General features: G+C 29.8%; 4 protein-coding genes across 7 annotated transcripts; 2 read left to right on the top strand and 2 right to left on the bottom strand.

Annotated features, from left to right (window-relative positions):
* Window positions 1-72: 72 nt before the first annotated feature.
* LOC107065696 (uncharacterized) lies at window positions 73-3,666 on the top strand. The gene is made up of 12 exons (XM_015319618.2): window positions 73-793; window positions 887-964; window positions 1,224-1,318; window positions 1,402-1,485; window positions 1,549-1,695; window positions 1,772-1,847; window positions 1,937-2,124; window positions 2,218-2,362; window positions 2,433-2,648; window positions 2,722-2,840; window positions 2,906-3,038; window positions 3,314-3,666. Exons 1-12 carry the CDS (start codon window positions 482-484, stop codon window positions 3,632-3,634), a joined length of 1,914 nt encoding a protein of 637 aa, XP_015175104.1. The 5' UTR covers window positions 73-481; the 3' UTR covers window positions 3,635-3,666.
* On the bottom strand, window positions 3,661-8,003 carry LOC107065695 (lethal (2) k01209). 2 transcript variants are annotated; one of them, XM_015319616.2, is made up of 12 exons: window positions 7,862-8,003; window positions 6,682-6,959; window positions 6,490-6,590; window positions 6,173-6,292; window positions 5,836-6,006; window positions 5,656-5,762; window positions 5,406-5,576; window positions 5,233-5,304; window positions 4,889-5,140; window positions 4,597-4,806; window positions 4,319-4,504; window positions 3,661-4,237 (listed from the first exon to the last, which is right to left on the bottom strand). In XM_015319616.2, exons 2-12 carry the CDS (start codon window positions 6,906-6,908, stop codon window positions 3,920-3,922), a joined length of 1,935 nt encoding a protein of 644 aa, XP_015175102.2. In that variant the 5' UTR covers window positions 6,909-6,959; window positions 7,862-8,003; the 3' UTR covers window positions 3,661-3,919. The 2 variants fall into 2 exon arrangements, with proteins under 2 accessions (XP_015175102.2, XP_089028847.1); XM_089172721.1 differs by lacking the exon at window positions 6,173-6,292.
* Window positions 8,004-8,393: 390 nt separating this feature from the next.
* Window positions 8,394-10,333, top strand: Rab10 (RAS oncogene family member Rab10). Its single transcript, XM_015319619.2, has 5 exons — window positions 8,394-8,526; window positions 8,808-8,868; window positions 8,939-9,077; window positions 9,163-9,252; window positions 9,334-10,333. Exons 1-5 carry the CDS (start codon window positions 8,400-8,402, stop codon window positions 9,517-9,519), a joined length of 603 nt encoding a protein of 200 aa, XP_015175105.1. The 5' UTR covers window positions 8,394-8,399; the 3' UTR covers window positions 9,520-10,333.
* Window positions 9,517-14,973, bottom strand: Lfg (Glutamate NMDA receptor-associated protein 1 lifeguard). Of its 3 annotated transcripts, none has more exons than XM_015319612.2 (6): window positions 14,768-14,971; window positions 13,806-13,871; window positions 12,515-12,601; window positions 12,230-12,428; window positions 11,877-12,147; window positions 9,517-11,807 (listed from the first exon to the last, which is right to left on the bottom strand). In XM_015319612.2, the coding sequence occupies exons 2-6, from the start codon at window positions 13,852-13,854 to the stop codon at window positions 11,448-11,450; spliced, it is 966 nt and encodes a 321-aa protein (XP_015175098.2). In that variant the 5' UTR covers window positions 13,855-13,871; window positions 14,768-14,971; the 3' UTR covers window positions 9,517-11,447. The 3 variants fall into 3 exon arrangements, with proteins under 3 accessions (XP_015175098.2, XP_015175100.2, XP_089028850.1); XM_015319614.2 differs by lacking the exon at window positions 14,768-14,971 and adding an exon at window positions 14,204-14,708; XM_089172724.1 differs by lacking the exon at window positions 13,806-13,871 and having other exon boundaries at window positions 14,768-14,973.
* Window positions 14,974-15,352: the final 379 nt, after the last annotated feature.

Here is a 15,352-nt window from a genome sequence, read left to right as displayed (position 1 = left end):
ATTTGAAATTTATTCACACATTTTGCATTTAATTAAATTAAATATTAAATAACTTGATGAAATAATAACTTTAATCATTTAAAAATTAATCACTTTGGTTATCATTTTTTAACAATACATCATAGATTAATCTTAACAAGCGTATATAAGTTTATTTTAAAAAGTTTTTTTTTTTTCTTTTAAATCAAATTCTTAAATTTTGTATTAATTTACAATACACTATATTTCAATTATTATGATATCGTGTAAAACAATTGCAAAAAAAAAAAAATAAAATAAAAATATATATATCATAGGTACGATATTTTTAACCAGACTGTAATAACCAATGTGTTAAGATTCAAATAACAAAACTATTAACGTTAAGCTAATTAAGTTTGTACCTGCTACATCTGATAAATAACTCTCTGCATGTTTCATGATAACAGATTTATAATTTCTAGTCGTAGTCGCGTGTACGATCATCCAACAGGATATCAAAATGCCTGGTGGTGTTGTTTTTTTAGTATGCATTCCAACTTTGAGTTACGAACACGAATTAGTTTTTGGTATACCAGTGAAAAGTCCGAAAAAACCAGAAAAATTAAGTCCAGCTATAATTGGGCCTAAAGTTGATTTACGATTGAAGGAATTAAAATCTAAAGCGCAACTTCTTACGTTGGACGATGATCTGGAAAATGAAACAGCCCTTGTTGGTGACGATGATACGGATTTGGACGTTTCATCGCGAAATTATTCACGTGCACGTGCAGCTCTCCGTTCTAAGACACCCATCTTCGTTTCCATGGAAACGGTCAATTTCAAAAGTTTATTTATAATACATAAATCATTTATTTATAATTATAGATTTTTATTTTATTGATAATTATGAATTGTCTTCTAACAGGTGTTGACCGAATTGCTGAAAAAACTCAAAGTAGAACACGTTGTTTGGTGCAAAGACAAAGAGAACATGTATTACGAGGTAAGGTAAAATAATACTAATATTTTTTATTTATTTTTAATTGTATCTATATATAATAAAAATTATTATTACCAATTAAATAATGTAATTACCTCATACAACGAGTTGTATAATATAATACAGTAATTTCCTCAAATATAAAAATTAATTTTGCATTAATTTTTTGTTTTTGTTTTATTTTCTACATATTTTCTGTAAAACTATACTAACTGTATTATACGATACTACTGTACTTCTATTTGTCTGTCTGTCGAATTAGGTAATATTTCCAGTTCCTGCTGGTGAACCATGCGAAAATTGTATACATTGTCTCACCGAAATGGGTATTGGAGTTAAAATGAATTCTATCGTCAGGTAACACGTGTAAAATATAAATAAAAAAAAAACAAAAAAAAAGAAAGAATATTTGTATAAATAAAAAAAAATATTATTTTTAGTGTAATACCGACACAATGTACCTACAGTAGTGTGGGATCTAAAAGTATTGGATCTGCAGCGATCAAGGATGACATAGCACGCAGGTAATTTCGAATATGCGAGTGAATGAATTCCTCTGTTACCGTTGTAGCATGCTTGAATTTTAGGAAAAGAGAAGCTCAGGATAGGAAGGATGCTTGGACTGATTTCGTGGATTCTATACGTTCCAAATTGACAGTTAAACAAGTGGTGGATGGTGTTAGAAGTGGTGGTGACCTTACTTTTGATTACGTTCTATTGGTACTAACGGCCGAGTAAGAATTATTTAATACAATGAATATTTTTTTTTCTAATATGATTAAAAAACAAAAAAAAGAAAAAATTCTTTAGTTGTTTAGCTGCATTGGGTCTAGTTGAAAACAGTGCAACCAATGTGGTAGCAGCCATGTTGGTATCACCTTTAATGGTAAGAAATGAAATATTTTTCGTTATTTGATGAACACGCAAAATAAATATATTTCGTTTTTTTTCTTCTTCATTTAAATAAATAAAAAGGGACCGGTTATGTCTTTGACGTTCGGCACTATAATAGCAGACAGAAATCTTCAATTGGGTGGATTGAAGAGTCTCTTGTTAGGTATATTCTTGTCTATACTTTTTGGATTTATATTTGGCCTTATCCTTGGCACAACAGAAATGCCTTGGGGTTACAATGATTGGCCAACCGATGAAATGAAAGGCAGGTGAGCTTACTTTGTTAGAAAATAAAATAAACTAACTATAGAATGACAAGAAAAACAAACAATTTAAACTAAATTACGAAAATTTGTTGACAGAGGTAATTATAGATCCCTTTGGATGGGTGTACTATGGGCACTTCCTTCTGGTACAGGTGTAGCTGTTGCATTGTTGCAAGGTAGTAATGGTCCTTTAATCGGTGTTGCTATATCTGCTTCGTTGTTACCGCCGGTTGTTAATTGCGTAAGTTTAATACAATATTATTAAAATGAGAGAAAAAAAAATAACAAAATATCAATAACCATTTATATAGGGTTTATTTTGGGCTCTTGGATGCATCTGGTTGATATATCGACCGATCAAAATGCCACATATAAAAGGAGAATCTTATACGGATTTTAACAGTTCTTATGTATACGTTTATACCGATTATTTACCGGTAGAATTCTTTTGCAATGGAATTATCAGTGCATGTCTGACATTTATCAACGTAATGTGTATATTCATAACTGCAATAATGGTTCTCAAGGTAATATATTTAAAAATCTATATCTCTTCGTATTATTCAATCGTGAAATTTCTTTTATCTCGTGTTATTCTAGATTAAAGAAGTAGCCGCACCATATACTTCAACTCCAGAATTAAGACGATTTTGGGAACATGATATACGTTTGGTTCGCGATAAAAATACTTCCAGAGATCATAGTTCACTGGATTCAAGGTGAGTAAGCGCGTAATTAAATGACACATGATATATTATTACATGAACGAATAATGATGCAACAGCTATTACGACGGGTTGAGTAAAACTAAACAAAAGGAATTAGAACGAACTCTAAACGAAGCCGTACGCGAGGCGATCGATGATGACACCTTTAGAAAAGTTCAAAGAATGAGTTATGGGCTTGGACATGAAGAGGTAAATATTTGAAATTTACTTAGAACATAATTAACCCGTTCGATACTATGACTATTATCTAACAATTTGTTCAGTACATTATAATAACTTTTTATCAATATTCTTATCCATTATATGGCAAAATTTAATTGCTATACTCTTTATCTGGTAAAGTTGTTTATAATAATTGGAAACATTATTATAAACATGTCATAATTATTTAATGCAGTAACAATGTACTCGTTGTTCAATTATCCGTACAATGAAAGCATAATGATAAAAAATTTCTTTCATAGATTACTCCGAAATTTGGTTTTCCTACGCACGTTGGTGCCAATAAAGGAAATAATAGAACAAGTGATGAAATAATTACTCGTGCTACGAGCAATCATGATACATCACCAAACGATTTGTCAAATTCTGCAAGTACAAACAAAGACCTGGAAGCTCTTGATAGATTGATTACTTATCTTTTGGGTCAACCAAGTAGTAATACTGCAAACAATAATTTAGATATTTGGCGCAGATCGCGTCAAGCGAGTGCCAGAGGTTACAGACAATTACACGGTACTGGTGCATCTGCTGAAGCTGGTAATGTTGGTACAACACCTTTGTAAACAATTTAATATAATAAATAAATATATATGCACATATACGTATATTACAAAATATAATATACCAATGTAATAGAATTTATTACAAACTTATCTTCGACGCAGAAATCACTTAACAAGATTTTTTGGACATATTACTGTACAACTCTCCGAACGGGGAGAAATTAAAAACTTAAATAATAATCTATACTAAAGGTACAAGAAAGGATTGTTGTTTACAGTATCACAATAGTAAAGGCAAGAAACAAATAAGACTACAAATGATTATTTCTAATTATATAAAATTCGTTAATCATCTAAGGAAGATGGTTCAGTGCCAAAATATCTGTCACCGAAATTACCAATACCTGGTAATACATAAAATTTATTATTTATCTCTGGATCCAAAGCGGACGTAACTATTTTCACTTTTGGAAAAGCATAAGCGATAGAATGAACACCTGATTCCGCCATAAGTAAAGATACCAATAAAACATTTTCCTCTGCTACATCATGATCGAGAAGAATTCTAATAGCCATCATAGCAGCAGCACCAGTTGCTACAGTGGCATCCATTAATATAACCCTATAATCCTTTATATCTTTTGGAAGACGCAAATAATAGAGCTAAGAAAGAAGAATTGTGTGTGTGTGTGTATAAATGATTATATTATCATTGATAAATATAATAATTGAAATAATAAATACCTCAGGTTCACCAGTCTGTTGATTCGTTTGTATAAGAATTTTTCCTATTCTTATATCCTTACATACATCTCGAACAGCCTGTTCCATTGTTTCTCCAGCACGTAAAATAGATACACCACAAATTTTGTCTGTCGCACCTCGCTTTCCATGATAAGGTATTCCTTGTGGTGTCTCCACCGTAATTTCCTTTATTATTAAATCAATTAAACAAATGATTTTTCTATTTTCTCATTCTTTTTCCTGTATCATTGTAGAGATAATTTTTCTTTTATACTTACCTCAAATGGTAAGAGAGATAATGCATATTCTATCACAAGACGTATCAAACGTTTCGAATAAAATATAAACTCATCTCTGTAGGTATCCTTGTTTCTTATGAACGTATGTAGGCCTTTGATTTGAGGTGTATCAGGAAGTAAATACAAAGATGTAGGCAATGGTTGACCAATGTAAGAATGGGCTAATTGTTCTCGAAGTTTAAATCCTCTCTAAAATATAAATAAAAACATATAAGTATGCTTAAAGATATTTTGATGCTTATATAAAATAACAATATATAGAAATACATACCAATTGTAATTGTGTATGCACGTGTTGTACAATAAGTTCAATAGCAACTTCGTTCTCTCCACCACGAGGTACAATAATATCAGCGTGGACCATAAGTGGTGCTATGTAATAATAAAAGGCTGGTTGTACCATAGTACAATATTGTTTTAAGACACCATCCAAATCTCTTCCTCTTTGCAATATATCTCTACGCAATCTTCGTGCAAGTCGTACATCAGCATCAGTATCAACAAATACTTTCATATCACACATCTATAAAATAATCATTGAAATAAAATATTAGATATAAAGTATACACAGATTTACATTGTCTATTTCAACATTTAACACATTAAATTACTTACCTTCAATACATCCACATTATAAAAGGTAAATATTCCCTCAAAAATAATGACGTTGGCGCCATACATTGTTTTCTTCCAAAAAAAAAAATAAAAGAAAATAAAACGATAAGTATGTTATATTATAGAAAGTAGCATTGAATAATGATGTATAGTAGTTCAATTTATCAACTTACAGTCCTACTCTCTCTACTATGAGTTACAAAATTATAAATAGGAACTTCCACCATTCTTCCTTCTTTTAATCGTTGCAACGTAGTCTTGAGAAGTTCCATATCAAAAGCGTCTGGATGATCAAAATTATATTCGTTGCATGCTGCCATTTCATGCTGTTTTTCATTTAATACCTACAATCACAATAAAAATATTGTATAATAATTGAATTTTTTCTATTAAAAGTAAATATAGTAAATTATGCTTGTATACTTTGTAAAATGAATCCATACTGAGGAGAGTTACCCATTGAACGCTCAATGATTCTATTATTTTTGTAGCTACTGTAGTTTTTCCCGAAGCACTACCTCCACAGATTCCTAAAACACAATTATCACTTTTAACTTAATTCTATAAAGACTACAAAATTCTATTAAAAGAAAACTTTCTTACCAATAACAAAAGGTTCTACCTGCTGTCCTGCAGAATTATACCAAGGTGGTCTACCTGCTGTATAAATGGTTCCTCTCTTACTTCTAATGATAGATTCCGCTGATGTCTTTTTACTAGATTGTGTCATACTGGTAGTACGTTGTCTTCTTGAACGTGGAGATTTTTGTGAACCTTTTGTAACAAATTTCATATGATTTATATAAATATAAAGTAATAAACATTTTTAAATTGGATATTAAGCTCTTGCACTAATATCAGAAATTTGTAATTGTATCATAACTTAATCGTAATGCAAGAGGTTAAATAAAGGGACGATGGGGAAGGGAAACACTTGTACTTGTAGAAGAAATAGCAGTCTTCTTTGAATAGTTATAGATATCTGTTTGGAATAAATGATCATCGAATTGTTGCCATGTGCATGTGCTCCATATCTCTTTGAAACAAGCTGTTTTGCAACCTGATTAAAAAATAGTTATGATAACACACACATACACAGATGTTGCAAATGATAAGAAGAGACATACAAGGGAGAATAAATGAAATATCTATTAAACGACAGATCGTGTGAGAATGCATTCATTGTAACAACTTTATCATATCGAGGAAAAAGAAAAAGAAAACAAGAGAGATTATGAGAAAAGTTAAGGAACGTACCGGTGGACGGTGGTCTCGGTGATTGCGGCGTAGTCATCGCTTCGTCGCAAATCTCATCATCGAGTAATACACGATCGTCAAAAGGAATTTCTCCATCCTCGCTGTAAAACGAGGCAAAGATAAATAACATTTACTTATTATAAAACGTTGACATCCATTCCAGAAGGAAAAAAAAACATTTGACTAACTTACCTCTCGGAACTCGCCGAGCTAAACGGATCGTAATGTTTAATTTTTGCAGCCATGTTATTTCGTTGCACGTAGTTTTTAAAAAACTGGCAGGATCGTCGTATGCAATAAAAAAAAAAAGGAAGATATTTGTTAACGTATACGTTGAAAATCCATCGACGAGAAATCACCGCGTAAAACTTGATAAAACTAATATTGGTTGCGTTGCGAAACAACAAATGAAGACGCATCGGTGCTGCCGCCTGGCGGCGATATTTCGAAGTACATGGCCTTGTCCCTCACTATGATGCATACACAGTAGACGACAGAGAGAGAGAGACAGACAGACAGGGCAGCACAGGAGTAGCACCAGCAGCAAGCAAGACATGCAAAGAAAAACTCATATACGTATTTCTTACGTCCTTTGATATTCGTATATGCGTTGTGTTTGTCGATTATACGACGTAGTATTTTATTTGCTATATGTACTAGGTTATATATACACAGGACAATGGATGAAATTCAACGCGAAATCGATAGTTTCTATAGTATAATACCGTTGTTATAAAGGTAGCATGAATTTTCAAACACAAAGAGACATAATAGAATTTCTTTGATCGCATTACTTATTCGCAAATTTGATTCTTCGTATTAATCGATTATTATATCGCGATAAATATAAACGAGAAATATTCCGAAGGGATAGAAGAGAGGGAAATTTAATTGGTTTCTTTAACTATTAAAACGAATGACTCGAGATAAATAAATAAATAAATAAATATATAAGAAAGGAAAAAGCGTAGTAAAAAGTCGTCTGTAATTATTACACTTTTTCCTACATATGTAATTGTCGAACATGTGGATCGAACGAACGGAATAACAAAAAAAAAAGAACACTGTGTCCGGCTTTGTATTCGAAAAAAGAAAGACAAAGGGAAAGGGAAGACGGGAAAAAATCGTTGTTTCATTTTTAAAATAAAATAAAAGATAAAAAGTTTATATAAAAGTTGGTAGTGACATCCTCGTGGTAACTAAAAAGATCTTTAATGAACGATCATTAAGACACATCATTCGTATTTATACGCGCCATACATATTATATATATATATGTATATATATACATATATATAGATATATGTAGATACGTATATATATAGAACGTATAAACGATAGGGGAACTCTTATAATGCGTTAAAAAACATACACGTTTTTGTCGGCTTTGTCGTCGTCATCATAGTCATCATAGTCATCGTCATCATTATCATCATCATCGTCGTCGTCGTCGTCGTCGTTGTCGTTGTCGTCGTCGTCGAAGAAATATGTCGGTTAGAAACTCGATATAGATAGAATTAAACTCAGTACGATCTTGGGAAAGAAGGAATTCGTCATCGTTCCGCGAGCGCAAAGTACGAAGTCACCCCAATGCCTTTCATTGCGCTTTGCACCGTCGTGCGTCGTCGCGTCGTCTTTTAATAGTTTCTCTGAGAACACAAGGCATATTATAATAGTCCCTGTGACCGGTTTTACTGTCGTTTATCCGACACTCTTTTTAAGTAGAAGAAGACGCGCCCTCATTCGACCTTGAAATTTTAACTAATCGGCACGTAGCGTTCGATGTACGAAACATACTCGTCGATCCTCAGGATATCCTCTTCCTTCATTAACTACTACAACCTAGATTTCATTTCCCATTTTGATTCCAAGTATCCTTAACGAGTTATTTACTTTAGCTTTTGTGTGAAATGGCGAAAAAGACGTACGACCTGTTGTTCAAATTACTTCTCATCGGTGATTCCGGAGTCGGCAAGACTTGTATACTATTTAGATTTTCTGACGATGCTTTTTCTACTACCTTTATATCTACAATTGGTAAGATTTAAATAACGATTAATTATTATCTGTCATCTTTGATAAATCATCAGTAGTTTTTTTATTTTCAATACCGTTCTTTAAACGATTCTCTCTCTCTCTCTCTCTCTCTTTCTCTCTCTCTGTCTCTCTTTCTCTTACAATCGTTTAGGTTAGATTATCGATTTAAATTACCACGAATTATGATTTATGATTTGATTGTCAATACTTATCGATTGTATTAATTATTAAATATATTATTCTATATTTATATTGTGATAATAATTTTGATGTTTTTATAGGTATTGATTTCAAAATTAAGACTGTCGAGTTGAGAGGGAAAAAAATTAAATTACAGATATGGTAAGACAATGTAGATACAACGTTAATGTTAACATTTTAGTACAATAGTTCTAAATGGATATTTTTCTAGGGATACCGCTGGTCAAGAAAGATTTCATACTATCACTACGTCCTATTACAGAGGTGCCATGGGTATAATGCTTGTTTATGACATTACAAATGAAAAAACATTTGAAAATATAGTTAAATGGTTAAGAAATATTGACGAGGTAAATATTATTTTCCACTATTTTTCTTACACAAAATGAATTATCAGTTGCATATATTTATTATAACTTATGATACTCCTTGCAGCATGCGAATGAAGATGTAGAAAAAATGATACTTGGTAACAAAAGTGATATGGAAGATAAACGTGTTGTTAGTACTGAGAAAGGCGAAGCAGTAAGAAATATTATTTAATTGATATTGATAATAATATTTGGAACAATCATGTTACTAATAAACAATTCTATTTTATTGTAGATAGCGAGGGAGCATGGTATCAGATTTATGGAAACATCAGCGAAAGCTGACATTAATATTGATCGTGCATTCAGTGAATTAGCGGAGGCTATTTTGGAGAAAATTCAGGGAAAAGAACCGCAAGATGCTCCGGATAGAGTAACAGTCGATAGAAGGGTGGAAAGAAATTCCAATCGGTGCTGCTAATTTTATATTATTTATTTAATGGCGCATAATAAATTATATTTATGTATATGTATATACATATATATCTATATGTATATATGTATATATAAATATAAATATAAATATATATATATATATAAACGCGTGCCACTTGAAATAGATTTGTGGATAGATATAGTATATAATTTAAATCGTAATAGCATAATTAAACTCTTTGTGACACTGCCTGATCAAAAACTGATTCAGTTAATTGGATGTCAATTGTGGTAATAACATTGAGTACAATTTAAAGAAGGGTTGTCAACAAATTATCCAATTTTATTTTTCAACATCAAATTCTTTCATTATATCCACAGGCTTCAGGGGATGGACTGTAAATGCTATTTTATGCATACGTAAATATATTTATAAGTGTGTGTTTAATGCACGTATACAGACTGAAGCTCCATGAATAAGAAAAAAAAAGCTAATATAGAATATCAATAATTATTAGCTTTATTGATAAGGCTTCATTTTTTCATACGAAAATAAGCATTAGTAACCGAACAAAGTTAGCTATATCATATTGTTTATTATAAAGCTGCAATTTGTTACCATGAGAAGTATGAGAAGAATGAATGCTAAAACATACATTTCAAACATTTTTATCTATGTAAACTTGAACGCTTTTTTCATACAAAAACGTTGCACACACCTCTCACATGGCTTCTTTATAATTAAGTTTTAATTGGATATTTTTTAAGTTTCAATTGAAAAGCTTTAAACCAAAAGCTTTTTATCCTATTTGTGTAAGAATAATTTACTATAAATATAAATATTAAAGATTTTGAAATTATTTTTTTATTGTTCTATGATCCTTAAACTACTATCTATAGTATTATAGATCATATTATTTCAATATACATACATTAAATAGAATTAGACGCTTTTTTATGAAATATTTTGCACATACAAATGAATATATTACCATACTTGAATACTTTGAAAATAAAATAATCATTTATTTGTATCTGCAACTTTTATTATTCAAACATGAATAAAAATTAAACATACTGATAAAGTACCTATATAAATACATAAATATTGACCAAAAGTCTATAATTTTTTTTTCAATAATTGCTTAACTGTTGTATAATATGCTTATAATATTAAATACCATATATATTTTCATTAATAAAGTAAGGAGCATTAGTATTAATACCATCAGCAATTACATCATTCATTAAATTGTCATAAAGTGCACAACAGTGATTTTATGAATGATATATTGATGGGAAACTTGGAAGGGTGATGGGGACAAAAAAAAAGAAGAAAAACAAAGTAAATATATACATAATTACTAATTATGATTTTCAAGATGAAATATTAATTGTCAGGAACAAAAAGCATCACTGAGATGTAAAGATTATCACTTTACAAGAGGGTAATCGTACCGAATTGATTTTTAAAGATGAGAACTACTTGTACATTTTATATTAAATGACTTCTTAACTTTGTCTAACATGATTGAAATAATAACAATGATTTGAATACAACAACAACTAAATTACATCAATAAAATGATTATCGACAATATTCAATCTTATAGAAAGAAAAAAAAAAGATTAATAAACATTATGATACATTTAGTTTTTTTAGTAAGAAAATAAGAAATATTTTGAAAAAAAAAAAAAAAATCAAAAACTTTACACGTAAAACTAAGTCAAATGGTAACTGTTCTTTTTTTTGTGTGTTCCTTCTTTTGTCCATAAATAGAAACACATGTAAAAGCTAATTCTCCGTAGCAATAAAGATTTGCTTTACACTTTTTTCCCTTCTTTCACTTATTATTTACTCTTTGGAAAAATAATATAGAGTTGAAAAACAAAATGATAACAAGTAAAAGCCTACTATGCGTTGTTTAGTAGAGAATTTTAATACAGTGGAATGTTCCAGATATCTTCTTAATTTCAATCTCGAGATGCACCAATAATAGTAAGGATATCCAAGAATATATTAATAACATCTAAATATAAATTCAATGCTGCGAAAATATACTCCTCAGGAGAAGTAGAATATTTATGTTTACCACCAATTATCATTTGGGTATCATAGATTAAATAGAATGAGAAAATAAGTGCACCCAGTGATGCATAAATCATTTGCATGGTTTTACTGGGCCAGATTATTGCAATAATACCGAATATTATTAAGACGACCAGAGCTATAAATAAAATAGTATGACAACTGGTGAAATCATATTTCGTTTGAAACGCAAAAATTGTTAACGCCAAACAAACAGCTGCTGTAATCCCCACTGCCATTAATACCTATGAAACAAAAAAATCATATATTAACAATCCTAAATTAATTCTATGATCAAAATGATTGCAACTTACTTCTTCCGATTTGAAGGTGGATGAAGCCATCGCTAATAAGACTCCCTCAGCTATTGTAAATAGGAAAAGAAAGATAAAATTCATCGGAGCTTTACGTCTAACACTGGTACAACAAGCCATGCAAATGATCAAAACTATGGTCGCAACAAAACAAATCCAAAATATTTCTCTGTGTGCCATCGCCCATTTTTGCGTTGGTTTGTGGTACAGAAATAAAGCTATCAATGATAAGGTAATCAATAGCTGAGTCATTAGAATTGAGTAGACTTTTCTGTAAATAAAAAGAAAATAATGAATAATTTCATTTACCATGATCAACAAGACCAATCAATAACACCTATCTAAATGCATACCTGATAAATCCATTTCTTATTGTTTTATCATTAAAATCAAATCCCTTTATTTCATCTTGTAAGGGATCTTCCACATAGCTTGACCCATACATTCCTGGTTGTGGAGTTACACCAAATGGTGTTCCAGTAGGAGGTGGAACGTGACCGTAAGGTGGTACACCTGGTGGAGGTACACCTGGTGGTGGTATAAATCCTGGTTCTAAAATAAAATAAAAATAAAAATAAAATATAATATAATAAAAATAATTATTTAATAATATATCTATTAAGCAAATTTGAACATACGTGGTGGAATGTTTCCAGCCGAATAAGGAGGTGGATATCCTTCCTGGGGTGGTGGATAACCAGGATTTTGTGGCGGATAAGGAAAACCTATACAACAAACATTAAAAAACATGAATGAAAATATTACAGTATTTTTGTTAATAATACCCTCTATATTATACTATAAGCATGCATTATTGTGAATAATTATTATTATTACACAATTGTGATAAACATTATTATATTGCGTGCCATTTCATATGGACATGAATAACATCTATGTTTCTTGCAGGACCATGTTATTCATACATGTATGATAATAAATGTAATTTATTAATCAATAATAATAATACTATATATGCCTTTTTGGAAATTATATTTGCAAATCGATTATATCATTATGAAGAAAATTTGAGCATATGTTACATTAATATTTTGAAATTTAATTAAAAAATAATATTGTTTTCTTTTATAGGGTCGTAAGATGCTAATATATATTTTATATGCATATATTAAATATAATTTATAGATTATAAATAAGAAAAAATAAATGTGATATCTTTTTTCTACGAAATTTGTTAATCTTAATGAATATGAATCCATCTAAATATGAAACGATTATTGCTTGTTTTTATTATTATCAGTAAATATTCTTTTTTATTCTTATGATATATACAATAGAACGTCGATTATTCGAAATGTTGATTATCTGAACATTGATTATCTGAATCTCTCGTTTATCAAAGTATACAATGAGTCACGTTAGACTTGTTTTTAAGAATTTTTTATTTTATGAAACATGAATCATAGCTGTTTCAAATCTCCAAGTTTTAAATGTTGTCTGAATTTAGTGAGTTTATATGCATAGCTTTTATTTATACAATGAATGTTGAAATTAGAACATAATTTAGATATGCATTGAATAATGCATTAAATATTGTCTTGGAATGAGCAAAACATCAAAATGAAATAAATGTTGTGTATACATTGATGAATGGAATTCACAATTTGATAATATCAAAGAACGTTAACATTTTTATAATGCATTTTCCTTATTATCAGATACGTATTAGTTTTATATACCATTGAAATTAAATTTATCTCCAAATTCATTTGGATAATTAACGTTCTACTGTATGTATGTATATATACATAAGAATGTTATAAAGATGAGATGAAATGATAAATGCCGCTTGAAGCAAGAATTGTAGTGAATTTTTCTGTGGGCTGTGTTAAAAATGACTGTATTAATACATAAAATTACTGCAAAACAAGAAATATAATTTTGGTAACGTAAAGAAAAAATTAAAACCTTGTTGCCCTGGATAGTATCCTGCACCTGGTGTGTTCCAAGTAGTCATCTTTTTGCTTGTATTAGCTGAAAAATAATCTATGATTACAACAAGTTGATATTATAAGATATAATATACAAACTGCAACGCACCTTAAAAATGTAAGGTAATAATATACTAATATAAATATATCATCTTACATTATATAGTATGTTAGTATATATATGTATATGAATGTTAATGCGTATGTATTAATGTGTGTATGCGTATGTATGGCCTAAAAAGTCAGTTAATAAATTCTTGGAAAAATGCTCATCTATCTTATCTCTAATACGATGTTCCTTTTATTTTATAGATAACATTCATTACGTAGAATACGTCATCATATGAAAATATCTACCATTATCGTATTACGTACGTTTGATTGCAACAATTTAATGTATTAAATTATAACGCACGGGGAAAACACGATTTTGGTTGTATAATAACCTGTCAATTATTAGCACAGTCGATGACGACACAACAATGACAAGGACGACAACTATGAAAACATTAAATATTAAAATGCATATTTACAAATCGTACGTATTGAAAGTTATGCACTTATCATTTAATAATAAAAACGAGGGATATAATCTCATTGATCGTATATATTTTCTGATAATATTTCTGGGAAATATTGACTTTTATCGTTAAGTTAAATAATGAGATTAGTCTAGAAAAATACCGGAAATAGTATGAGATAAGTTTAATTAGCATTGATATATTTCTATGTTACATTTAATCATTGCAACACCTTGAGCAACAGTGCAATCTTGTAACATTTGATAAATAGATAATCAAATGATAGCTAGCACTTTTGAATTAGCAAAATGACAGTAAGAATTATATATCAATTCGATGCGTCATACCACTTTCTAGAAATAGTTACAATCAATATTAAAGCACATCCGTGTGCCAAATATGGTTGATGTTTATTTACCTCTTTAATTTGGATTTGATAACTTTTCTTGATAAAAACGAGATGTCAATCGGTGAAAAATTAATAACTTGTTAGAAAATAATCTAAACGAAATTAATTAAAAACTCTTTTCGCGCACAGTTTAATTGTCAATATATGTATGTAGATAAGTCTTCCAACGTAACAGAACGAACAACACGCTCCGGCAAGTCCCGATATTATTCTACCCAAAAGTAACTATTATCAAGTATGGCAAATCATAATTAAGCGCATGCGCAATGTGTTCAACAAAAAGAAAAATATCTTATTGTTTTTAGGTTATAAAGGAGACTTCAAATTTATGAGCTCATGAGCAAAAGAATCATAATCAAAAATCAATAAATTAAGAATTTCTCAGTGCAATGGAATAATGATAATCACTTTCTGTTATAACTTCATTCTCATTGGTTAACGTGTTGCAAGATATACCGAATACGATTATTCGTTTATATCGTTTATAACGATCGATTTTTTTATGTATATATTATTTAATTATTATTATTATTATTAATAATAATTAACTATAACAAAGATCATCATAATAACAAAGATGAAAAGAACAATATT

The sequence above is a fragment of the Polistes dominula genome, unplaced genomic scaffold, assembly GCF_049000335.1.
Source record: "Polistes dominula isolate Pdom_NZ unplaced genomic scaffold, Pdom_raw_medaka contig_23, whole genome shotgun sequence".
NCBI lineage: Eukaryota > Metazoa > Arthropoda > Insecta > Hymenoptera > Vespidae > Polistes > Polistes dominula.
Note: the sequence above shows the minus strand (reverse complement) of the source record. Positions and strands in the feature narration are given on the sequence as shown.